The sequence below is a fragment of the Psittacula echo genome, assembly GCF_963264785.1.
Source record: "Psittacula echo genome assembly, chromosome: Z".
In the NCBI taxonomy this organism is placed as follows: Eukaryota; Metazoa; Chordata; class Aves; order Psittaciformes; family Psittacidae; genus Psittacula; species Psittacula echo.
In genome coordinates, this window is record NC_137742.1 from 43,971,023 (window position 1) to 43,998,734 (window position 27,712).

General features: G+C 38.1%; 1 protein-coding gene across 2 annotated transcripts; it reads right to left on the reverse strand.

The window, feature by feature from the left end:
* Positions 1–276: 276 nt before the first annotated feature.
* On the reverse strand, positions 277–27,526 carry UBQLN1 (ubiquilin 1). Of its 2 annotated transcripts, none has more exons than XM_080636975.1 (11): positions 27,163–27,526; positions 14,706–14,857; positions 10,352–10,467; positions 8,708–8,970; positions 7,730–7,888; positions 6,977–7,211; positions 6,297–6,439; positions 5,189–5,272; positions 3,604–3,719; positions 3,162–3,330; positions 277–1,441 (listed from the first exon to the last, which is right to left on the reverse strand). In XM_080636975.1, exons 1-11 carry the CDS (start codon positions 27,313–27,315, stop codon positions 1,289–1,291), a joined length of 1,743 nt encoding a protein of 580 aa, XP_080493101.1. In that variant the 5' UTR covers positions 27,316–27,526; the 3' UTR covers positions 277–1,288. The 2 variants fall into 2 exon arrangements, with proteins under 2 accessions (XP_080493101.1, XP_080493100.1); XM_080636974.1 differs by having other exon boundaries at positions 277–1,444.
* Positions 27,527–27,712: the final 186 nt, after the last annotated feature.

The window sequence follows — 27,712 nt, forward strand, 5'->3', positions numbered from 1 at the left end:
TGTGATTTTTTTTTTTTTTTTTTACTTTTTTTTCCAGTTCTCCTCCTCATCCCACTTACAGAGCAGGGAAGGGAGTGACCAAGTGGCTGCATGGTGTTAGTTGACAACTGGGGTTTCCCAGCGCTTCCCTCCACCTCACACTGAGTTGTTCACTAACCTTAGCCCAGAGCTGGTAAACTTTCCTGGCGTAGTCTGAGAGTTTACATTCAAATGCCAACACATAGGATGCCCAGTCATCTTGAATTCTAGGTAATCATCAACTGCAAACACAAAAGATGCTTAAACATTTTAACTCCTTTATTATTTGGGCACAAGAGAAGTAACTACCAATAAACTCCCAAAAGATATACATATTTTTTTTCACATGGTGATTAAAAGTGATTAGAGTATCTTATGACTGTGAATGAAAGTAACGTTTCCAATTACAAACCAGTATCTGTTAAAATCTAAATGGAACAAGCCAAAATGTCTTAGAAGCATTCCAGAGCACAAGGCAGTGCCCCCTTAATTTGCACAATGATACAGGTAATTCACAGTTAATGTTTGTGAATATCAAGACAACGTTACAATGCAAGTTTCTGTACAGTTAGATGTAAAGAAATAACCAGAACAGTAATTCTAGTATACTGTAACTGAACTTGCTTAAGCATTTTTGCTGAGATGGTTACCTGAAGATTCTACACCAAAAAGAAGTGTTGAAATATCCCCCTAGATTTATGCATTACTTATAATCTCATTCTATGGCAATGCGTAAATCTCTAGAAATCAGCTGTTTCTGCTGTATATATTGTGTTTATACAAATTAAAGCAAAAAAGATGGTAGATTATTCAAGTGGTACAAATCTTTCAGCATTTTGCTAGCAAAAAAATACATGCCAAGATCACAATAAGCAGTATCGGTACCCACAAACTGTAGCTTCAATTATTTTGGTTTTTTTTTCTAATTTGTATTCTACATAAATCACTACTGAAGGCTAATGTTTAAGTAGTAAATAAATTGGACAGCTGTAGGTCAGACAAAACTTGTTTACCCAACTATGAAAGCTGATACTGTTTAAAAAAAATTTAAATCACAAATAATGCAGAATAAAAGTGTAATGCATGCAAGAGTGAAAATGCATTGATTCCCACTGTTTGAAGAAAACTACTGCACTCCATCTTAAAATGTATCAGACTGATTTTAGTACAAGACAATCCCAAGAGTCAGAATGAAATAAAGCAAATATTTTAAAGATTTAAGAGCTGTTATCAAAAATAAATTACATTTTTTCAAGTTAAAGAAACACTGCTATGAAGGCTGGGAGCCAAGCAGCCTTTCAATGGCTGCATTGATATCTCCTCCTGTTGCTATTAGCGCCTGTAAGTTTGCTTCGCGGTTCAGAAAGCCCATTGCACTCAGCTGCTCCAGTTGTTGCTGAAATCGAACTTCTGGATTTTGTAACTGCTATGAACAAAATTTCAAGATATGAACATAACATATTTAGCAATGTACAGGATATAAACATAGCTGGTTCTGCACCACTGTCTTAACTAATTTCTGACTACAGCTTTTTCAAGATCCCAGTACTATACTATAACATAAATTCACAATTGAGTAATTTTTCAACTAGTCTTAAATTTTAAGGGTACCTACACTTACATGATACTCTTGAATTGCAGGAAAAGCTGCTTGTTTGATAAAAAAGGATTAAAATTAAATTGGGTAAATTTATGTCCCATTAATAGCTTTCTTAAAGATATTAACACAGGTATCTGTTAAAAATGAAACAAAGTTCAACCTCGTAGTGTGGAAGAGCAAGGATTATGATGATGTCACTGTCAGCAATGGCGAACGTCACAGGCTTCTTCTTTTCGTTGACATAAAAATCATCTCTTTTTTAATGCTCCAATTATTTGTTAACTAAAATTACCAAAATTCTAACTGTTAGGAAGCTTCAGTCTAAGACAAACTGACAGCTGTGCTTTATGGGATAATCCTACTCACAGAAACTCATGGCAAAATTCTGCATGATTTCAGTAGTCTGATCTTTATTTCATAGACCTTTTTGAATGAGAACATTGTATGAAAATAATATGCTGGAGTAATAGTGAGAAGCAACTTTTTAAAAATTAATGCACTGATTTAGATACCAACACAAAACTTACACAGCTACCGCTAATTCTCCTTCTGCTCTAATTCAATAGTTTTATACATAAAAATAGTACTAGTATTTTAAATATGCATACAATTCCAAATCAATACATTGTGAAGATGTAACCTGAAATTTAAGAACTGCCCCCCCCACTTCACCTCAGCAGAACTAAGTAACATTTGACTCAATAGATTTGACAGCATAAATGAAAGTGTATAAGAATACGGTTTCCTACACTCACACCCACCAACACTTTCTTGTGGTTTGGTAACACGAAAAAAAAAAAAGGTCTGTCAGATCAGCAAGCAGAACTCACCCACCCTGCAGCAACAGAGAAGAGAAAAGCAGGACTGCCCCTTCCAACAGCAGCCTGCCATTGCACTGGGTAGGTACCACAGCGTAAGGATGCTGCTTCACACAGCACTCTTGAGAGTTAACAGCATATCTCCTCTAAAGCCAGTCTTGCTCACCTCCCTATAACTACTGGCATTCTGGAGCTCTCTGGAGATCCTTAATCCCACATGGGATGTTAACAAAATGCACTGCAGCCTGGACATGTAAGATGTCAGTGAAGCCATACAACACATTCAGGCTCCAAATAACCAGAGTGTGGCTATTCCAAAGTGTGGGCCAGAGGCTTGGTTACACCTAGAGAGTAACAGCCAGCAATAAAGACAAAGCATAGAGGAAATTGTGTTCAATATGCTCAAGCTTTTCTCCTGCCTGAGCCCACACTTCATCTGCTGGTGAACCTCACCACCTCAATCTGCCTCCATCTTTCCAAGCATTTCAGAAATTCAAGGGTATGAAGATGAGTGTATAAAAACCAGCTCTTCAGAGGATATGTTTATCCATTTTTTCCCCAGCATTTACTTGCACAGCTGCATCAACACTTCTCAGCCTCCTCTGCTCTCCTTTGATCAGATGTAGCCATGGACCCCTCCTCTCAACTACCAGCCTCCTTTCTAGTAGTTTGCAATAATAACATGAGAAAAAAAAAAATCCACCTAGATTACTGACATACTTTACCTGAGCATTTGCACCAGCAAGTGCCTGCAACATTTGCTGGACAAATTGCTGGTGACTTGGTTCAGCAGTTCCTGATGCTGGACTTGTGTTTTCACTGGAAACAGAACTAGGTACAGTGGATCCTGTAGGCGGTCCAGTGCTTCCCAATCCACTTAAACTAGGATTAAATCTGCATGAATGACAAAAAAAAAAAGAAATACCACTTGAATTATAAATGCAAGTACTAGCTTGTCTCTTTTCATTTAATCACTGAGTAAAAATCCTGCAAAAAAGGGGACAGCAATTTAAAGTACTGAGACAAGGACCAGAGTCATCACTGTTTAGAAGTGCATGACAAGTAAGAACTGGACAGATTCTAAAGCAAGTTTAACTAAACTAAAAAAGGCAGGAGAAGTTATCTTTAATAAAAACAGAGTTCTAAATTCAGAAGACCGATTCTTACCCTGGTATAAGCCCTGGTGCTTCTGTTGCAAGTGTCTGCAAGCCCTGCTGAATCTGTAGCAAAGCCTGCATTGCTCTTGGGTTTGACATAGCTGATAATGTGTCAGGATTCTGCATCTAAGAAAAAGAGAGGAACATTAATATTCAGATGTTCGAAGTTGTTAATATTTATCTTCCTGATAGCTTGAAGTCAGATAATAACTAAATACATAGCTGCCAAATTTACTCAAATTTTGAAGAGGAAAACATATTAGGTTCTTCAAAGAAAGGTGCTGCAACTATTTTAAGAAAATATTTAAATCACAACTTGCTGTCTAATATTTGGAGCTGGTTTACAGAAATAGTGGCCCAACAATTCTCAGAGCACTTAAGTGTCCTGAGTCTTTTCTCTATTAATACTATTAATTTCAGCTGCTGGGTAGGAGCAATTCTTTCCTAGTTCTGGTGGGCAATTGCCTTTTATTGAAAAAGATGCCTTCCATTATGGAGAGGAACATCCCATGGTTTCTGTCACCCAACCCCATAATATAAATGTCAGTAGATAAAGCAAGGAAGTATGAGCTGCAATATTGTTAACATTCTGAGAATACCCAGACATTACTTCACCTGCTAATACCGCTAATCATCTGATCTAACATAGTGAATACAGCAGAGAACTGGCTGTGCAGATAAACCCCAAGGTAATATTGACAGAAGATACCCACAGGAAACAAACATGGTTCCTACCGTGTCTTCATTAATTACCATTTATTCACAGCTTTCAAAACATACATGTGGTTCTAGCTTCTCAGATACTACTGAATCATCACAAAGCACTGGCATTACAAAACACTACAGCCATTCATGTGGTTGAAATAATTTAAACACTTCATTCTGAACACTGAGCTTCTGAACTTGCTACTGTAATTCATGTATGCATTAGTAGTTTTACTCACAGAAGTGCTGGTGTGCAATCAGATCTTGGCAACACACCTTAACTCCTATTTGCAAGAACTGCCTAATGATGAAACTCATGCACTGGATTAAGTACTACACACTGTGGCAGATACCTGGGTTGCAAGCACAGTGCTGTTAAGAAGGGAAGACAGTTGTAGGGCAGTCTTCACAGGCAAAAAACTTCAGAACCTACTTTTGAATTAGCTAATCACTTGGGTCGTCCAAGGTATGCTGCAAGATCTCTTTAGCAAATACTTATGGCAGGTTTGAAGAGGTACAAGAGAAGCACAGAAAAGCTTTATTCTAATAATGGTAAAAGTACTAATCTTTTTAATTTGCAAAACAAGTCATGTTCTCTGGCTGGTGTGCAGTAAGAACAACTACTTCTAAGCAAAGAAGCAAAAGCAAACTTAAGTGGTTGTGCTAGCAACAAACAAAAATATCCACTAGAAATCAGGTACGAGTTTTGAAAGGCATAGAAACAGTAAGAAAGAATTCATTATCAAGAGACAACCTAACTTCATGTTTAAAGCTAATGAGAATATATTACAGAATCTAACTTTTAGCCAAATCAAACACAGACACCAATTTATTGAAAATATTGCTTATTAACTTGCGGGTATTTATTAACAGCTAGTATCTCATCTTACTTGCTGAAGGAAAGTTGGAAGTTGTTGTCTCATTTGTTCCTGAAGGTGAGGATTTCCAGCAAACAAAGGATTATTCAACATTATCTATGGACAAAACAAAACATGAGTTTTCTTAAAATAAAATGTTTAACTTCAAAGATCAAACAGTAAAAACCATTGCAGGGTCTTTAAGACAACTACTTACATGATAATATTCTACAAAAATAACCTCACAGAACAATCAGTACTCCTTTGCCCAAAACTTGTTACAAACCACTACCCTGAACACACTACAGTGTTTTTTTTGTTGTGTTTTTTGTTTGGTTAGTTGATTTTTTGTGGGGTCACTTGTTTGTTTTGTTGTTGTTTTGGCTGGTTGGGTTTTAAGTGAATGAATTGCCAGATACTTGCCAAGACAACCTCATTCGTATTACACGAAAATACTTTTCTGCTCAGCCTCCTCTACAAATTTAAGTAATAATATCCCTGTAAATATCACCTGAAGTCAAGATATTTTCCGAATTGGTAATACAGAAAAGCTAACTTTTTTAATCTCAGTTCACGATTTTACTTTGGATATTACAGCTTTAATTTGAAAAAATCTGAAAGCACATCTACGGTATCATTGATAGAACACCATCCACACTTTACAGTGAGCACGTCACAAAAGAGAAGTTAAAACCAGAATGACACCTAGATGTGACACCAACTACGCTCACTTCACTTCTCCCCAGCTAGTAAGGGTGTATATTTACCGGTAGATCTGCCTTAATCTACAACCAAAGCATTTTTTTTGTCAAAATGGTTCTTGTGCTGGGTCATAAGGTTAGGGCTGTACAAAACATACACAAACTTACAAGCTATTTTAGAAGCATGCCTGGCACGATGTCCAACTACAAGCTGACAAGTTCACTGCAACAACTGTTAAATTTACATAGATAATAACTTCAGTGAGTTAGGAATCAATATTAAAAACTGGGTTATTCACTACAGAAAACTGTTGAGATGTTAGCATAAGTGAGTATTTACTGTATCATAGAGTCAACTCCCCTCCACCCTCACCCCCTCCCTTTCTTTTTTTAGTTTTTTTCCAATACACACAATATATTACTACACCAAATGCATTTACCTGCACTGCAAGATCAGGATTCTGGCTTAATGACTGCATCATGCTTCTCATATAGGGTGCAGACAACATATTCTGCATAAGTTGTGGGTTTTCAGTTATCTGCTGTAACAAGCTCTGCATTCCTGGTGTGTTGAACATAACAGCTTAAAAAGAAAAAAAAAATTAATTTTCAAAGACCACTTCAGTAAACACCCTATCAGACAAATCAGGCTTTGCTCCTAAGAGTTTTGGTTTCTAAGAGTTTTAGTCCCTGAAATGCACCTCAGTGTGGTTCTGCTTACACAGACACATCTGCTCCAGCAGTTAAGACAGAGGCTGTATCCAACAAGCAGTCATAATAAGTATCCACATTATTAGCTGTTTTTACATTTGCCTCCGAACAAGAAAAATACTAGCATTCACTTACAGATTCCATACCTTTGTTATTTTAAGGCAAAACATAATTTAGTTTAACTTTCATGTTTGTTTTTCTACAGAGGACTTTGATACTAGTCAAATGTTTTACAAAAGTAAATAGCAATAAAAACTACATATAATAAATATAAACTATATATAATAAATATAAAACTACATATAATAAATATAAGCAATAAAAACTCAAAACTTCTTTCTAATGAGAGAATCATTTTAGCAAACTCCCAAGCATGTGCAAATACATACAACTGCAATAATAAACACACCTCCTAGTCCCAGATTTGGTGCAGTTGAGCTCCGTCCCGTACTGCCAGAGGTGCTATTTCCAGCACTGTTACTGCCACCACTCTCACCAGTGGTGCTGGTGCTTGTAGAAGTCTGAGAGCTGGACTGAGGAGCCCAAGGATTTGGTAGAGGATCTCTATTTTCTGTGCGAGATGGCTGACTGTCACCTCCTGCTGGTGCATTGCTTACTAAAGAAGCAAATGGGTTACCTCCAAACTACAGAGGAAGGAAAGCGAACATGTATCATCTACTAAAGCCAACCATTTTTATACCTGGTACAGACAGCAAGTTACCTTTTCAAAATTGCACATGAAGATCAATGTTGATAGCTCTTGACCAGTTATACTCACAATTCTACAGTAATTAATGTAAATATTTTGAAAAAGACACCAACACTGAGAGATACTAGCACCTTGAAAAAATTGAATAATATTTATTCCTGAACCTCATAATTTTAAGGCAAAAATTTGAAGGTATTAAAATTTAAGTAATATGGGAATTCACTAACCTTAAAAGAGCTCCTCAAACACACAAAGCAGTATGTGTATTTATTTGAGCTTAGAAGAGGACAGAACTTTTTTAGATCTTTCCTCTAAAGACTAAGAAGCCACATAGTGACTTCAAGCTTCAATAAATGTTTTGTCAAGTACACATTTGAAAATTTACATTACTTCCATGCTTTTCTTTTTAATAAATATTTACTTTCAGTAAATTTCAGTGTAATCTTTTCTCACCTGTTCCTGTGCTGCATTCAACATTGGCTCTTGAATATCTGTGTACATACGTCTCAAGGCATTGTATCCACCTGGTATACTTTCAAGGTTGCTCAAGGCTCGGTCTTGGTTTCGCATCATTTCCTGCATCATTGCAGGGTTTCTAGCAAGTTCTAGTGTCTAGGGAAGTATAACATTTATTCTGTATTAATAAGAAATCCATTTTAAAGTGAAAATGTCAGCATTTGGTAATATCTCAGTTACAACTGTCTAACCCAGTCTGAAATTATGATTAAAGCCAAATTAAGATGTCAGCTTAGTGGGAGCCAACTGAATTTGATATTTAGCCAGCATACTACTACAACTGTCACTATGCTGACTGGATCAGGAAGCACTTGGTTAAACAGAAGAAAAACCTTGACTGAAATTTTCTTTCCTCACCTTATCTTTTTAACACAACATACTCTTACCATTTCTAACATCATTACAGCAGACAGCCTGTAATACGAACTTTAATAAAATAAATACCTACATTTTCAAAAGCATCTGTTTTCTGCTACCTTCCCCTATGCAGCATATCTTGTAATCTGTCATATATACATACCTTCTAATCTTAAAAGCACTCAAGTACCCACAGTTAGATAACATGAAAACACGAAGTATTTAGGAGAATTTCTACTTGGGGTAAGCTCATTTTTGGCTAGAAAACAGGAGGTTTCAAATGCACATAGGGACATCCAATTCTAACCTTAGAAGACAGGATTAAACAGACTTTCAAGACAATACTGCAGATTTTCTGAATTATCACTCTATTTCAGACATTAGCAACTAGAAATACAAACATCAGTTGCCTACAGCAACCTTTTATGGATTTTTTTAACAAGACTAAATACTTAAAGAATGTTTAAGCACTCAAATAAACATGTCCAATTCCTGCTCTGTTGTTCACAGTTACTGTAAAATCAAAGGTCATGAACTTACAGAGATCCTTCTACATACCTGTCTCATTATATCTGGATTATTCAGCATGTGACTGATTTCTGGATTTCTCTGTATCAGTTGCTGCATTTGAGGGTTAGCCATAATTAACTGCCTCATCAGGTCAGGATTTGAAAGCATGTTCTGAACAAATGGATTTTCCATTATTTGAACCATCATTTCTGGGTTGGACATAAGCTGCCGTTGCATCTGACTTTGCAACTCTGAAAAGTTTGATGTGTTTAAACCCAGGCTACTCAGACCTGCCAAGCCTCCAAGGCCACCTTTAAGAGGATGAAAAAAAATACAATTGAACTTTCAGCTTCTAGTATATTTTGAATTACATCCAGGTTCTTCCTAAATACACAATACTTGAACATGTCCCACACGCTTAAAAATGAGAATGAATAAATAGTCCATCTCTGCAGGGCTGTTAAGGTGTTATCCACTAAGACCTTGCTTCTTTAGATAACAATATACGTTAAAAAAAATCCAAACAGCATCTGAAATATAACTTGTTACAATTCTAACATCTTCTCATTTGCCACAGCTAAAATGCTAGGGATGTTCAAGTCTGGGGACCTTAGGTGTTGTCATCCTGTCATCATTCCCCTCCACCTTCTACCTCTCCCCAGTAACACTTTACAATGCATGTATAATAATAATTTATCTGTCACCTTTTGGTTAGATTATAACCAAGAGAGATCTCCCAGTATGACTCATTCCCTCATTTAATTACAAGTACAGTGCCTTTTCTTATTAATGCCCACAGAACTAATTATGCTTTGAATTCCCCTCCTTTGCCAAATCCAAACAAAACATTTCAGAAGGTACTAGTCAGTGTGAAGAACTGTCTACACCTAAGAAAGCAACTGCTTACTATAGTCAGCCTTTCCAATTATCTCTTCCTCACCCAGTGAAAGCACGTAAGATGAAAAAGAATGAACCAAACCCCCAACTGTTATTATGAAAATAGATAGTATTTAAGTCAATAAGACTGTAGTCTCTTTATTGATAAAAGAGAAGACTGATCATGTTGTCAGACTTGGAACCTAAGAAATACTGAATTGTAAGATTAGCATCAATTATGTTACTTCTGTACCATATCTTGACTTCATGTTACAGGTCCAGTTTCGTCAATACTCTCCTCACAGCAACTTGGATGCCCTTTTAAGGAGCACGAGGACACTGGAAGGAATTTCCTTACCCATAGTGCCAGAACATAACATCAGTGGCACCTTACTGCTGAAGATGAAACAGCACAAGTCTAAAGTTTGCGGTGAAACACTGAACAGGTTGCCCAGAGGGATGATAGACCCCCCATCCCCGGAAACATTCATGGTCAGGCTGGACTGCGCTCTAAGCAATCTGATCTAGTTGAAGATGTCCCTGCTCACTGCAGGGGAGCTGGATTAGATGACCTTTGAAGGTCCCTTCCAAACGAAATCATTCTATGATCCTATAGAAAATTACAGGAACAACTTTCCTCTGATAACTTACTGATCAGAAACCTTGCACAATCAATACTAGGAATATCTATAATCGGTTTTTTAGGTGTTGTGTTTGGTTTTTTTTTAAGTTTGTCTACATTAGAATAAAACTTCAGAGACAATTACCTGAATCCAAGAGGAGATACCCACCATGCTACCTAACAAATATTCTTACCCAAGCCAAAAGGGTTACTATTTGTTGAAGTTGGTGTTGAGGTACTACTACTTGATGTTGATGTGGTAGCAGCACTCCCAGCAGAGTTTGCTTGTTGAGCTGGGCGGTCTTGTGATCTAAAAATGCAAGTTCAAAAGTTGCAAGTTTAACAAGTTAATTTAAATAATACAACTAAATACAGGAATAGTATCATACTTGAGAATCTTAATTTACATTTTGATTCTTCTCAAAAAAAAAAAAAATCACACTAAAGCATACTTATCTCTAGATGGCTTCCTGTAACAAATCTTTCTCAGACATATGTCAGCAATTTTTCAGAACAGCAGTTTGAAACATTAAGAAAATGGATGGGCACCACTGAAGCCGTTATCACCTTCTCAACTTTTCCCTGGGATGCCCACCAAGTGGAGTTTCCTCTGTCCTTACCTTGCTTTAAAGATCTTTGCCTTAATCTGCTATATTCAAATACTATTGATAACATGGCTGAACCTTAAAGAAATAAAGCCTGAAAAGATGTAATGTTGGGGTATTTTATGCCACATCTTTAACGAGACGCCTTACTGAACATGAAATTCAGTTAACATTTCATTAGAAGACAAATACCGCAATCTCAATAATCTTGCAGACTTCAACAACAAGGTAAAAATGTAGCTACAGGAAGTTAAAGCCAGCATAATTCAGTACAGGCACTAAAGTCAGCCCAAGTCACATACTCCCAAACCTTTCTACTGCATAGGCATAAACACGGGTGCTGCCACATAGTGAAAGAGTTTGAGGGACTGAGCTTTTGAAGAGAGGCCAGGTTAGTTTTACGCAAGAGAAAAGGCTGGTCTGAAACCCAAATAAATTCTCCGATCTGGTTCAACAATCAACCTCAAATGCCTGGATTCGCAGAACTACAGCATAAAAAAAGATGTAGAAATATGAATTCAGACCTCACACAGACCTGAGGATTTGACAGCACACTACATTTTATACCTCAGAGTACCTTTCTGCTGCTGTAAGGTCCTCTGCTAGTTTCACTAAAGCAAAAACCAGGGGAGAAAAGAGGAAACAAAACAACCACCAACCCAAAAAACATGGTCTCTGACTCCAGGCTAAACAAAACCATAGACAGAAACAAAAAAAAAAACAATTAAATACTTCGCACATTTCACAAGTTCATTTACCAAATCATCAATACTAGCCTAGAAGTAGCCCATGTGCTAGTATACCCTGCTGATTTGAACAGCATTCTTGTAAACAGGCATGCAAGTCATGAAGTATAGGATGTCACTGGTACCAAATTACCCAATTCAAATTGTTACTGATGTTCTGGGTGTGAAGCAGGAGAAATGAATAAGTCACAAGATTTGACAGTTCTTGTAAAACTTTAGTCTATAGCGATTCCTATGAATTCAATTTTGCATACTTTTATTTGTATTCCTTTCTTGTTTACTTTCAGGTCTATCAAAACATACACAGATTCCATTGCGTCAAATCCCATTCTAGAGGAAACCTTCCAGACAGATGCTAACAATCAAGGAAAGGGAATACCTGCATACTTGGCTTTGACATAAGCTGCCATGACATAAAACATCAGGAGCAACTCTGGACTCCTGAGAACAACAAGCATTAATACTCTAATATTAACAGCCACTGTGAACTTCAAATACACGATGACTACCATTAGACAAGCAGCTGTAATTTCAGTGAGAAGGATTACAGACTGCATACTGACTGTCAATCTTCTGCTAGAGCTATTTAGTTTCCTTTAGTTTAGAAAACACACCTTTCCTCCATAAAGTAAAATAAGCATAATACCCTATTTGGTTTTTCAACTGAGAAACTATTCTGAGGCAATTGTAGCTCTTCATGTAACAGACAAGAAAGGTCCTTAAAGTAGGGCGGAAAAAGTAAACAAGCCCGAAAAGTTTGTAGTGCTGCTATGGAAATTGGGGGTATCTACTCTCAAAATAATAGTTTGAGTGTCAAGTCTAACAGCCTCAGGTTTTTGAGTGAAATTCCTGTGAAGTGCATATCATATTTTATATGTACTTTGCTATTTTGTTTCCTCCTGTTACTTCTGAACAGAATATAGGTGTGGTCTTGGAACTTTGTATTCAGAAGTATTCACTATCCATTGCTAATCATTCACCACTACTCTGACAAAGTACAGACCAGGTTACAAGATTACAGTTGAAGCCTGTATCACTCTGGAAAATGCAGCAGTAATAGAGTTATAATTTTTTAAACAAGGATTGGTTGGGATATATGACGATTCGTATTTGAAAGTTACACATTTAATATTGTTTAGAAGGGACAAGACCATCTTCAAATCTAGGTTTGGAAAATAACTTGTTTATTCACATATGCAGTAGCAGCAACAGTCAACAGAAAAGTAAATGGCTAAGTGTAAAATAGTTAGGAGCAATCAACCTCAATATTCACAGCCAAAAAACAGCACTTGCCCAGCCACACCTAATGTCTTGCCTTGTGATTCAAGCATAAAATTTGGATATTTTATTAAGAATAATGTTAACATTATTAATAATTAACATTATATTATAATATATTATAATATAATGTTATAATTATATAAAATAAGTTATAAAATAATATAATATTATATTATTATATTATAATATATTATTAATAATTAAACGTTATTAATAATTATTAATGTTAACATTAAGAATAATGTTAACATTGAGAATAATGTTAAAGAACAAAGTTCAGGGCAATGTCATACTTTCTCAAAAGGTGGTGATTTTCATTGACAACTCTCCCTAGCAAGTCTTAGAAGTGTATTTTTTTTTATATGAACAAAGCTTGGCACCCCTTGACATGGCTTGTGGTGATGGGGCAGCCCACATGGGAGACCCAGGCATATCTCACTGTTCACCTTTGCTTTTCTGGCTAAATACTAATTCAGTCCTGCAGTTCTTTCTTAATTTGTTGGTTGCATAAATGCATTTTAGGCAGCATCCACTGTCAGTTTTACTGTGCCCAAAATTGTTGATATTTTGTGGCATCTCAGGGAAAATATGGAGGCTTCCAGCATAAACAAGAAGATCTGGAAGACTTTAGGCACTTTATGAACAGGGACTAAGCATACTGGTAGGATATTGTGTCCCTGCCTTGTGGCAGGGGTTGGAAATAGACTATCTCGGGGGTAGTCCCTTCCAACCCAAACCATTCTGTGAAGGCTAGTAGGTGAAAACATTACTGCCTCATTTGAAGACAGGATAGACATACGCAAAGGGTCTGTAGTTTTCTGTCTGTACTACCTTGTCAGAAACATGATTAAAAGATATTGAAGATAATGGTAACACGTTCTTCTAAAAATACTCAAAGAAAGTGGGACTCCAGGACAGAAAATATAGTCCTGCCAGGACATGAGCATGGAATTAAAGACATCAGTTTCAACAGACGTTTATATTTAGTGCTAATGCTACTAATTTCAACAGGTACTTAAATTTAATACTAATGTTACTAATAGGCCTTTGTGATTTGGTAAGGCCTAGAAGGGAAAACATATTTCTTTTTTCTCCCACATTCCATGATCTTTCCTTCAGCATCTGACACTTTGCCACTGGATGAGATCCTCACCAGAAACATGAAAGACTTAATTAGAACAGGAGCAAGAACACTTTTGGTCTAGGAAACTGTTATTGACTAGTCAAGATACATTCAGTTGAGGGATATATTACCCTACCTGCTGAAAGGAAGTTTTTAGTTTAGCCTTTTCCTTCTGGGCACTTCACAGAAGTAAGGCACAAATGACATTGCTCAACTGCCACAACTTCATCATCAGTTTAAATTTGATTAGCAAAAAAAACCAAACCAAACAAACAAAAAAACCCCAAACCCCACAAAAACACAAAAAAGCCCACAAAAAAAACCCTCAAAACAAACAAACAAAAATAAAACACCTTAAAATCCAAGTCTTTATGTTCAACCAGATAAAATTAGCTCCACCAAAGCAGTTCTCTCAAAAATTTCCTTTCCTTGTTTTACCAAAACAGTCAAGATTCACTGCAAGTTTTCACACATGAAAAGCTGCACAACAACAGAGCTACATATTATATAGAGCTGATATCCAAGAACTATGGAGTCAGAACAGCCAGCATCCAGCACTAATAAAAAAAGTTAAATAACAAAAAGCATGAGACTTGTATTTAAAACCATGAATCCAATTAAAATACAAGACAAACCAAAGAAAAAGAGCATTGTACTTTTCAAACTGTTACTCTGCATCAACTGTGACTAAGGAGCTGATTGAAGTTAGGTTTGCCCAACAGGAGACAGTTAAGAATTCATTGTATTTTTACTTCTCAGAGGTAAATAGAAGATTACTCATCAGTAAGGTTACCTGTTTTGTGTTTTGATAACCAGGTGTACAGTGAGTCCATCGTGAATTCCATGCTGAGTCAAAGTATCTTGATCTTTCAAAATTTTTCCAGCGAATATCAACACAAGCTGATCAATGTGGGACTTGAAACGCTTAGAGATTTCTTCCTTGAACTAAACAAATTTAATATTATACATTCATGTAATTGAATACTGAACTGTATTTGTTTTACTTATTTAAGAACAAGCTATTTTGTTCATATTTAATGTATTACTCCACTTACACTGTACATTGTTTTACACAAACACTTTTGTCAACCTTTTTTTTGTCCACAGGAAGAAGGAAAATATTTAATATAATCAGAAGTTTCACATCTAGATTACTGTAAGTGCAACTTATATATACACACCACGAAGTATGTATATAACACACTAGTAAGTATACACTAACATGTATATACCCATATACATTACAAGCCATCCACTGCTGAAAGACTGAGGATATAATGTCACAAGTACAATAAATCTGTCTATAGTTTTACTAGAACTGAACAGCAAATTATCTGCCTTTTAGACATATCTTCTACTGCATTCCATGTGTCAAAACCAGCATTCCTTTCGACACAGACAAAAATCATCTCTTGGGTGGCCCTGCTTTCTCATTCAACATATCACATAGCTACATGAAATGCAGTTGCAGTTGACCATACTAAAAAAACCAAACAAACAAACAAACAAATGTATCTATGGAATTCATTCCAAATAGGAAAATTTTAATTTTTCAATTACTTAATTACATTTTCAAAAGGCAGGACTAAATAAAGTAAAATCCTACTGTATTATGCTTTGAAGATGACTCTCTAACTGAAAGGTCTGATGGTACAGGAAAAGAAAAAGAACATTTTTTTAAGAGAGGGAGTCTGAGAGAAAAGAGGTTAAAAGCCTGTGTTTGGGTAGGAGGCTGCCCTAGGTTAGTTAAAGGTCTACTCAGAATTACAGTTCTTGGCAAAACAACTTTGAAGTCAGCCTTTATATTGACAATATTTAGACATGCAAGTACTCCAGAAAATCATTCAGTCCATTCCTTCGCGAAGCGGGTTACTTATCTGAATTATTCCTGACATGATTATCTAGTCTGTTTCCTGAGGTCCCCAGTGACTTGCTTCCAAGAAACCTATTCCAGTGTTTCACTATCTTATTTCTTCATTGTCCTGCCCACAACAGACAACACAAACAGACTGTTGTTCTCCTTAGAATACAGGGTTGCAGTAAGGCTAATCTTTCCTTGATTAGCCTAATTAAGGAAAGTTTTCTAATCCAGTTACTTCCACCACTCCTTAAATTTTCAAATCCAATTACCTTGTTTTCTAAGTGTGGGGCTCAAAACTGGCCAAAATATTCCAAACTAGTTCATACTACTACTTAGTGGAACAACAGGATAAACCCCACGTGCTGCAAGCTATATTCCTAATTAAAAGAAAAAGTGAGAAATCCATGTAGGAAAACAGTCATGTAATAATGCTGACTTACTTAACAGTTATGAACTCTAGATCCTAGTCTGCAGAGCAACTGTTCTGGCAGTTGCTTCGTGTTCTGCATTCTTCTAGTTAATTATTCTTAAAAAGTGTTCCAAAGTAACATAAAACCAGCAGAAATAATCACAATTTGGTACAAAGATAATGCGTAAGAATAAAGGACTATTATACTGTCCCAAACCCAAGAGTAATGTCATTACCCAGACTCATTTATTATCCTATTTTCCACAATATACTGTGACAGTGAGATCCACAGCTTAATTCTCATCATATTACAGCTGATGCTGTAAACAATATTCATAGAATATCTCCAGTTGGAAGGGACCCAACTGCCCATCCTTGCAGGATTACCTAAAACTAAAATGTATGACTCAGAGCATCATCCAGATACTCCTTGAACTCTGACCAATTTGGTGCTGTGAGCACCAAATTTTGGTGCTTGGGGAGCCTGCTTCAATGACCAACCACCCTCTCAGTGAAGACCTTTTCCTAAAGATCAGCCTGAACTTCCTCTGATGCAGCTTCATTCCATTACCTTGTGTCCTATTGCTGGTCACCAGAGAGAGGGGATGAGCACCTCCCTCTCCACTGCACCCCCTGAAGAAGTTGTAGGCTGCCATGAGGTTACCCTCAGCCTTCTCTTCAAGCTGAATAAGCCAAGGCCTGTCACGCATTCCTCGAAGCTGCTAACTATCCATAAGGTCAAACACTATCTAATGTTAGTAGTATATAAGGATTGAAGGCTATACTTTTTCCCTATTTGCATGTAGTGCTATTTAGATGATCTGCAAAAGCAACACTATAGTAAGACACAAATGCAACAGTCATTAGCATGCAACAGTGTAGCAGAACCCCCAAAACAACCTCTACAGCAACATATGTGCATGATTCAAATGTGCGATACATCTCTCTCCAGCCACAATAATAAAGCTGTCTATAATACCAAGCCAATTTTGTCCAAAGCGTATTTACATAAAAAGCCTGAGATGCAAACCAAAAGAGAAAAAAAAAGTCAGGTCTGTCCATCAGCTTCACCTGCGTTCAGCACAACCTTAGAACTTCTGAAATGACAAGCAATAAGCAGGACAAAGCCCTCTGACACTTCATTCAAAGACTACCACATAAAACCTAGGTTACCATGCAATATATTTTGCAAATTAATCTGCTAACGAGTGCCAATAGGCAAAGATACCATCAATAAGATTAGGTTCACACACATTTTTCTGCTGAGGCAGAGGAAAGAAAATCATCTATATATTTGTAAAACAGAATCCCCAAAACATTTTCAATACATGTGGGGTTTGGGTTTTTTTTATTTAAAACTCAAAAGATAAGCAAGTTATTCTCCAGCATCACCTGACCTCTGCCAATACTGGAACATGATTAGCCTTAGGCTGGAGTTTGGCACAAGTCACTACTGTTCACACGGTGAAATAAAGTCTAGGAGAGTGGAAGAGAAGGCTTTTTACCACCCTTTGGGGCAAATACCTATCCAATATTTTCAGTCTCTCACTGTTAATGGTAAATGCACTGCAAGCTCATTTCCCCACAGTAAAGGGGAAAGTCCAGAAGCTTCTTTAAATTCAGACAGTGAAAGGACAAAAGAAATGACTAGCAACTGCATTTTTACTCCCACAGACATTGTCTGGGTAGTGTTTATAGGACTCCCCGCCACTCTTACTGATGGGAAAAAAAATGGGCAATAAGATGCTGTATATGATGTAATTGTATCAAAACAGCTGTCACATATTTTGTAAATTTTTACCTTGTAAAGTCACTGAAATAGTTTTTAAAGTGAAAAAGTACAGTATTCTTTTAATACACTGGCTTGCAATCTGGTAGGTCTACCCAGCATCATAGCACAACAGGTTTATAGAGTTGTATATAGAATTAATCCTTATTTTTTCCCCTTTGTGTGAAGTCTTTTATACCAGATTAAAATTGATCAGCTGCATAAACATTATTTAACATGTCAAAAAGTTAAGTTGTATTTTGGTGGTTCACAACATACCATCCAAATAATAAACAGGGCACAGCAAATTAAAATAGGCATGAACAAAACAGTGGAAACTTTAAGACTAGATTTAACCACTTGCTGTGGATACAGGTGTTTTTTAAATGGTGCCCTAAGGTTTCCTCTAGAGATGTATTAAAAATGAAAGTGCTGTATATACTTATATATTTAATTGTTGTACAAAGTTGAGGGATTAAAATGATGGTGGTACTTCCATTCAGCAAAGTACACTGTTGGAAGAGGAGTGAAGCTTGTATTAACTTTACAGTCAGATTTACAATGCAGAAAGAGTAGGGATTTGTATTTTTTTTATTTTGCATATAGAATTAATTATAAGGATTTGAAAGTGTTGAGCATTTACTTTGCTTTCTCACCGTAGATGTAAAACCAAGATAGGTATTGAGGAAAAGGGGCCACTGAAAAGTTAACTTGATAGCTCAACATTTAAGCACGATTGATTAAATATTCAGATAGCTTTTTTGCTTCCTATAAATACATGCATTGTATATGTGTAGTTAATAGGTGTAAGTTTACAGTTTGAAAACAAATCTCTTGTTTTGATGTTTATTACAAGTCTGGCTAATTTAGTAGTGATGCTTACCTTGGTTGTACAGATGTACATTTGTAAACCTTCATGATGCTGTAAATGTAATTTGTTTTACCCCTTTTTGGGACAAAAATTTGCATTTTAGTGTATATTCATATCTCCATTCCCTCTTCTCCCCCCTGGCATATAGTGTTGCATAATGTAAATTTATTTCAGCAAATCAGGAGTGACTTTTTTAAATTTTATCTTTATATGGTTTCAGAAACACGAACCTGCTTTCTTTTTATCTCTTGTGAGGAACATTATGTTTTGTTTATAACATTAGCAGTTGATTCTGTTAATATGGACACTTTGGGAAATCAAGTCTGTTCAAGACCTGCGTGACCAGCAGGTCGAAGGAGGTGATGCTGCCCCTCTACTCTGCTCTTGTGAGACCTCACTTGGAGTATTGTGTGCAGTTCTGGTGTCCTCAACATAAAAAGGACATGGAACTGTTGGAACAAGTCCAGAGGAGGGCCATGAGGATGATCAGGGGACTGGAGCACCTCCCGTATGAAGACAGGCTGAGGAAGCTGGGGATGTTCAGCCTGGAGAAGAGAAGGCTGTGTGGAGACCTCATAGCAGCCTTCCAGTATCTGAAGGGGGCCTACAAGGATGCTGGGGAGGGACTATTCATCAGGGACTGTAGTGACAGGACAGGGGTAATGGGTTCAAACTTAAACAGGGGAAGTTTAGATTGGATATAAAGAAGAAATTCTTTACTGAGAGGGTGGTGAGGCACTGGAATGGGTTGCCCAGGGAGGTTGTGAATGCTCCATCCTTGGCGGTGTTGAAGGCCAAGCTGGACGAGGCCTTGGGCGGCACGGTTTAGTGTGAGGTGTCCCTGCCCATGGCAGGGGGCTGGAACTAGATGATCTTAAGGTCCTTTCCAACCCTAACTATTCTAGGATTCTATGCTACAGCACTATGATAACAAAAGACAGCATTCACAGTGAAGGCAACTGTCATTTTTCCTTAAACAGAACTGTAAACATTGATCTAGTGTGTGTTTAATTTGAGGAGGTACATAATCAGCAGCAAAGCAAAAAAGGAAATGAGATTCTGATCATGGGAATTAATACATACACAGCCACTTGTAAGAAAAAATAACTTTCATATTGTTTAAATCTTCAGTTTGAACAACCAAACTAAATAACACTATCAGTAAAGTACAGTTAAAATATTTTGTCACCTTGGAAAACCAAACAGAAGGAGTTCAAAGTGTCACTGGCTAGAAATAATAAGCATCTCTGTGTCTAATTCTCCGATTGCACTGGCTCTTCCTTTTTAACATCATGTAACGCTCCAAGAAATGGTTTGAACTGACTTGCTTTATTGTTCTAAAAAGCAAGTCTTAATTCATTGTAATACGAGGCACTGGGATATTACAAAGATGTTCACTTATAGCCGAGCATAGAAAAGGACTTGAATTTGTAAAAATAATGTTTCACCATGCCTAATGCCTAGCATATTCACAGAAATTAGTTCATTGTACTCCTCTAGTACCTGGAAGAAAAATAACATAAAATTATGATAATTTTAGAGATTTTTAAACAAATCAGTGGAGAGAAACACAATGGGAATTGAAACACAAGACTGACAACTAAACAGAGGACTGGTTTCCCTATGGAGAAAAGGGAGTCTCACCAGAGTGAATTAATTCAAGGGTCACAGCCTCCTCAAAGCATGGCAACTTGTAGATTCTTTTGGCATGAATTAGAGAAAATCTAAAGCTAGTCTTGTTGAAGCCCCTTGCCCACATTACCATTTCACCTCCAGCTAAAAAATTTCTACCAAGCTTTTTAAAGGACAGCAACAATGTAATTTTTCACACTGGAACACACACAGGTTTGTTAGCAGCACACCAGCCCTTCTTGTTTACATGTCAAATACCTTCATCTTCAGGCAACTTTAAAAAATTCAGCCCAATACTCTGCTAGCGAAACTTGGCTTTTTTTGCTCCATGTTAACACAAGAAAGCTTCTACAAAACAAGTCAAGACTTCTGTTATACCTGCTTATCTTGATTGTCTCTGAAGGTTTTAGTAAGGTATGCATGGACAGTACAGTGTTGATGCCCAGTGGTGAACAAATGGATACTTGTGTCTGAGCTAGTTAATGTAAACATATTGTCACTTAACAAAGCAAAAGTCTGAATCTGAATACACATGAAGTAGAACACCTAAGACACTGTTTTGCCCTGTCACTTTGCACTGCAGATCCATACTTTAAACATAAACCAATTAATATCTGACAAGTTAGCCTAGGAAGGGTCTGGTAAAATTATTCCAGGCAAAGCAAAGATCTAAACATGCAGACTGTCTTTTGACACACTTACCACCATATTATGATTCAAAAGCTTTTGCTGACTCATTCTATGATCAAAAACTGCAACTGTAATAACACTACTATCCCTTCACTTGACAGAGGGACATGAAAACGTAATAAAAAGAGGAAAACAAATTAAATATATTCCCAAATCTTCTCAACCTTGGCTTAGTAAGACATTTAGAAATTAACAGTCTGAAAGAGGCCTCAGGGAATCATCCAATTCCCATTGAAAAGTAACAGAAAACAGGCCCTTAAAAACTGCAACTGCTTTGAAAATACCAAGCTACAATTTTATCTAGGTAACAATAAAAAAAGGAAAGCTGCTGACTTTCCCCATGCCACACAGTCAGGGATGACATGGAAGCAAAGGCTCCATGTCATCTATGCCCAAGAGGGCTGAACTGCAGTTTATGTTCCCAGCAGTCACTCAAACAGTTCTATTACAAAGAAAGGTTTTCAAATCACATTACCTTGCTCACTACTGCTGTTTCAACTACCTTCCCAATTAACACATATAATGTATTAGCTGGATTCTAGTTTTACACCCACACCCAGCAGTTTCAAGAGAAGCTTATTTTGATGAGCTTCAGCTTCCTTTTATACAATAAATTAATGGCTACAGGTCTTCTTGACCCAAGTAGTAAGGAACCAAACACACTCATGGCTACACAACCACTGACATCTGCAATCTCCTTTCCAGATGAATCATACCTGGTAATCTTATGACGGTGAATTAAACAGGGTTTAATTTTTAATTTTTTAATTAAACAGGGTTTAATTCAGGGTTTAATTAAGGCCAGTTAAAACAGGGTTTCACTGCACAATTCTTGGATGCTATACAGAAAAGGGGAGTAGAATTCATGGGTTCAAGCATAAAAGCACTTTTGGCCTGAAGCCATGGTTTGCTGCAGGTAAAGTGCAGCTAGAAAGTGCACCCAAAATTAGGCTTCTTTATAAGCATATGCTGTCTTTCACAACTCAGTGGAGTTCCTATCTTCCTGGCCAGTTAGCCATGCTAGTTTCAAGATCAAATTATTTCCCCAAATTTCTGCAATCAAACTCAAAAAACTCATCTCAAGAAACATTCACATTCTTTATGAGCTTACAAGGCTAGTAGCCCATAAAGGAAAAGTGCAGCAGTGCAACTTAATGGAAAGGGCTCAGCACTTGTGTTCTAGCCAATTTTATCCACTCCAGGCATTCTTTAGCAAGCCACTTCACTCCTTCATGCTTTGACTTAGGAGAAATGGTTATGAATACTTCCCTTCCCCATAACAGGATTTCACAATCTACCAGTGAAAAGTGTTGTTCTTGCAACAGAACTAGTCTGTTTCCTAGCAAATCAGAGAAACTGGAAAAGGACACAAAAGGATAATGTTTAAAATGAGACTTTTGCAGTAGAACTCATTTTTGAGAATCTACCCTGTACTTACTTTTTCTGACAGCATGTTTTAGCCTTCAACTTAACTGGGAGGAGCTTGGGCAACATCTATTTGTCCTGAGGAAATACTGAGATGTAAGTTACTACTGACTGAATAATTCCTTCTCATCTGACCTTCCAGGTAAGAATCTTTAAATAGCTCAACTTCAGTAAGTTTTAAATTTAAGGTAATACAGAAAATAACAAGTGGACTACAGATATAATGGCCAACATTCTTTTTAGTCTGACAGTGCTAGGGAACCATTAACCCCATCTACAGAAAGTCTAACCAAAAGCATTTTTTACCATGTATTCCCAATTCTTAAGATTTTGACCTAATATTATTTCCAGACAGTGACCCTCCTCACATAGCCAAGGCTTATAATCACTAAACTGAGATATTGACTGGGCTCTAAAATAAGTATCTTACCATGACACCTCCACCTCATTAGGGTTTTCTCTGCTGTTGGCAATTCTGAACTGCCAGAAAAGTCAATATACCTTCTTTTGAAGACTGTTATTCTGACAAATAATCGTCTAATAGTGCTCTAAACCAATTTCAATCAAGTTTCCAAAACGAGGAGGGAAAAAAAGGTTATGTAACATGAATAATTAGAGTATACTGCAAGGCAAACTTTAGAGTCACACAAACGTGCTTCAATGCACTGATACATAAGATGATGGAAAAATCTAATGCTAAACAATTAATAGACTCAAGTGCCTTAGTACCAACAGAAAGCTGACTCATAATCCTGGAAAAAGAACAACAAACTAGACTCCAGTACCTAGTTTCAATCTCTTTTAGCTGTACTATCCAATAATCCCTTGACTACAGAAAAACCCGAGACAGAACTGGATTAACTGAATTGAAATTTAACTGTTCTTATGAAAGAAAACATTACATAAAATATTAAAAGCATATGCATGTCAGGAAAGATGCTTCACCACCCAGTCACCCAATGATCCCCTTAACATCTACATCTGTGTGATCCTTGTAAGCAGAACATTACCAATCTGGGATCAGGAAAACCAGGCACAACTCCAAAAACCTGGATTTATGGATTTAAAGTTCAACCATAAACTATACTTCTAATTGTAATCAGAAAATACAAGTTTATGAGATCTCCACTTGATAAAAAGCAAAGTCTCAACAATGTATATATTTACACACCTAATTCAACAGGTGAGGATTTTTATTTATAGTTGTAGAGAAAGCACAGTATTTACACGTTCACTTTGTTTAAAAAATATAGCATGACGTGTTAGATAGGCCATTACTGAAAGTAGATAAACACTAAAGAGGGATTCCATTAAAAGTCTGATGTTAAACAAAAACTGGGGGAGGGAGGGAATCCAAACCTGCACAAGAACCAAATCTGTTTCCTGTGGAGCTAAACTCAATTTTATTAACTTTTCCAGATGGATGTTACTCCAAAATATTCAGGATTGACAATAATTATCTGCAAGAACTGCAAGCTTCTAAAACTACTTGTGCAGATTTGCTATAACCACTCTTTGTTGGCTTAACTGTTAAAAACATACAGCAAGGGGTGTTACTCTGTTTCACAACTGTAATGTTCATAAAATGTGCAACTTTGTATCTTGCAGTCTGCACACACACTGGTGGACAGTAACTCTGAGCCAGTTACAATAAAGTCTGGAACACTGCAAATGTCACCCTTGGCACCAAAAGAAGTACACCAAATAAACCAAAGGTGGGAAGAAATAATAAATAAATACAAACAGTTTTACCTGAGTTAAAGTGTCAGCATCATCAGCACCAGCTCAGGTCAGCAGGCTTATAGGTATTCATCTTTATACACCATGTGTCTATGAAGTCTTTGCACAGAGCAAAAGATCAGTCAAGATCAAGAAAGCAAATATTTGGTCCTTGACCTAATACTAAGCCAAACTTGCCTGAGCACAATCAAATAGGTTCCACAAAAAAAACCCCCAACAACAGACTGAGGGGTACTTGCAGTCAACTGACCTCCCAGAGTGGCTTTGTACTTGAAGGTTATTTTCCATTCCAACCTGCCTACTTGATGTCCTAGCCACAACAACACAGGATCAGCAATAACAAATCCTACGTTGCTGAAATCTTCCAACATCAGGGGAAAAAAAAAAAAAAAAAAAAAACCAACCAAAACCACTTCCTTGACTTAGGACAACTGCAAACCTGATTTACATTAAAGGAGCAAGATAAAATATGCTTTACACAGCCCTAAATTTGACCCTGATGACCCAGAAAATTTACCTAAAAATGTTCATGCTCTTCCTAGATGGCATATCTACTTCAGTTTAAGACAACTGCTTATTTGAAAATCTGGCAGCCCCACTGGCGTTCACATTTGAAACAATCTTGTGAAAGCACAACATTTTTAAAAATTCACACCTTAAGTAAATCTGGTAATTCCTGAAGTACTCAGATCAAAGGCAGACTGCTTTTCAGGACAAACGCAATCCACAGGTTAGGTTCAGCATATGAATCTCTCTTTCAAAAAAAAAAAAAAAAGCCAAAAATGAAAACCCCAAAACCTGCAAAGACTTTTTCAAAAACTGCATTGACACTGTTCACAAACCTATGGAGAACAGAGATGTGAAAGGTACCCCTTTCAGGCTGAGATAACTGGGAAAACAGTGGACAACATTAAAAAGCAACACAGTCATTTTACCTTTTGGAGAAATGCCTCTATTAAGCTTGCAGAGAGGGTAGTTGATAGTATACAATACTCCAGCTGCTAAATACCATCGAAGACAAGAGAGTAGGCTCACCTCTTTGGCAGATGGAGAGGAGACCACAACGAAACTTATGTCTCGAAAACTTAAGCCAAATGCTGACATGTAAAACCCTGAATCTGAAACGCACCCTAAAGTAAAAACTTGAAAGTATCAGTGTTTTTTCTCTTCACAGCAACTAGGTGGAGCAAGAGTATGATATTCTAGCCAAGATGCTGGCAGTGTATCTTGGCTAGATACACTTGGGAACATTTTTTTCATCTTTCTTACCTTCCTCTGATAACCACACAATGCTATCATGTTTTTGTCTGGCAAAGAGTAATTTTTCTACTCAGTAGATGGTAGAGTGCTGTGTTTTGGCTTTAGTCTGAGAACAATACCAATAACACACCTGTGTTTTAGTTGTTGCAAATTAGTGCTTGTTCTAAATCAAAGACTTTTCAGCTTCCGTGGGAAGGTAAAGCTTCCATGGGGATAGAAAGGATAGGAAGGGACAGGGGGAGAACAGACAGGCAACAGGGTTTATTCATGTTCCACTCCCCCCCCCCATTTCTTATTTTTATTTCAATTATTAAACTGTTCTTATCTCAACACACAGATTTTAACATTTTTTCCAGTTCTTCTCCCCATCCCCCTAGGGAGTGAAGGGGAATAAGCAGGCAGCTGAGTGGTACTTAGCTGCTGGCTGGGCTGAAGCCAGTGAAAGTGTCTTCCAGCTCATGCATAAAGAAATGACTGCAAGCTCTCTATCTAGATACCTGTGGCACTGTCACACATGTAACATGTTTTGGTGAGGTCTGCAGCTGCCAGCCATATCAAATAAGGCTAAGTTAAACTGAGTTGCCACATTCAGAGACATTTCAGAGAAATTTAATGAAAACTTAAGTAAGCTCTGAATCTCCTTCAAACTTCAATTTCTGGAGTATTTAGCACAGTAATTTCTACATCCTTCGCAAGGAGAAGACTGGCTTTATGGAGCCTCTACCTTACACTTTGAGCACCCTTTTTTTATTATTTATATCTTTCTAATCCAAATAAAGGAAATTCTAGTCAATACTTGCTTGGAAAGCCTCCAAGAAAAACAGAAGAGTTGCAGGAAATACAGTGGATGATTCAGTAGGTGTCACCGCTCCTGTTGAGCCATAAGCACCATGGGGCACAGACTTTCACAGGACCACAAAAAAAACCTCATTAATTCAGTTGCCCTTCACTACCCCCATGGCAAGTACCATATCAATAACTAGCACATTAAATTACAGCCAAAAATGCACTTTATTTGTACTGCAAATTTAACAGTTCAAAGACACAATTTCTCTAAACCAAAGAGCTCCCTGCATAACCTACCCACTGCTTTAAAGTCAGTTTAGAGGAAGATAATCATGGGCAACACAGCACTGTGACACAGGTGACTGCATACCTTTTCTATAGTTATGCTAGCCAGACAGCCTCCTCCTGCCAGACTGAGTCAGCTCGACAGGACAATTTAGCTAGAAAGCGACCTACAGTCACCACCCGGCCCGGCTATCAGCACTGCAACAAGGAGAAGCTGAGGAGAAGGAGATGAAGCAGGAATTTTCTTCTCTACCCCCACTAGCCTCAGATTGCAGCAGTCTTCTCCCGAGCCGGGATCAGCCTTGGTGCTCGCCCAGCAGCGCCCAGAGCAGCCGGGGCGGGCAGGAGCTGCTTTGTCACCGGCAAGGGCCATCGCCCTACGACGCTGGAGGCGGGAACCGCGGGCCTGAGCTCTCCTCCCGGGCCGCGCACCACCCGTGACCGGCCCTAACCTCGGCTGGGCTACTCCCGCCAGGCCTCCGCTGCCCGTGTCTGACCCCCAGCCGGCCCTGCTGCCCCTCACCTGCCGGATGCTACTGGTTTCAGACACGGCGAATTCCTCCTTCTCTTTGGGAGTCTTCACAGTCACTTTGATGATTCGCGGCTCTGCGGCGCTCTGGCTCGGGGAGTCCGGGGAGCTGCGACCCCCGGCGGGGCCGTCCGCACTCTCTGACATGGCGGGAGGTAGCTGGAGTCCTGCCTGGCTGCAGGCGAGGGGCCGGCCGTCTAGCTGCGAGCGGCTGCAGGCGGTGGGGACGGAGGGGAGCCGAGGTCAGTACTCTGTTCCGATCCGCGCCGCACTCGTAACACCGGCTCGACAGCAGCGCGCTGAAACAACCCGGTCCGACCGCGACGCGCGTTGATGACGTCCAGCGTCAGGGAAGTTACTAGAAAGGGGCGGTGTCTGTGTGCCCGGGCGTGGGCGCGCCCGCTTTGCCGCGCGTGCGCGGTGGGGAGCGGTGCTGCACATGCGCGCTGAGTCAGCGGGGGGCGGAGGGGCTGTACCCCCGAAGTACGGGTGGCTGTGCTCGATCACGTTCTGGTATGAGATAAACGTGTTTGCGAATTCTAGA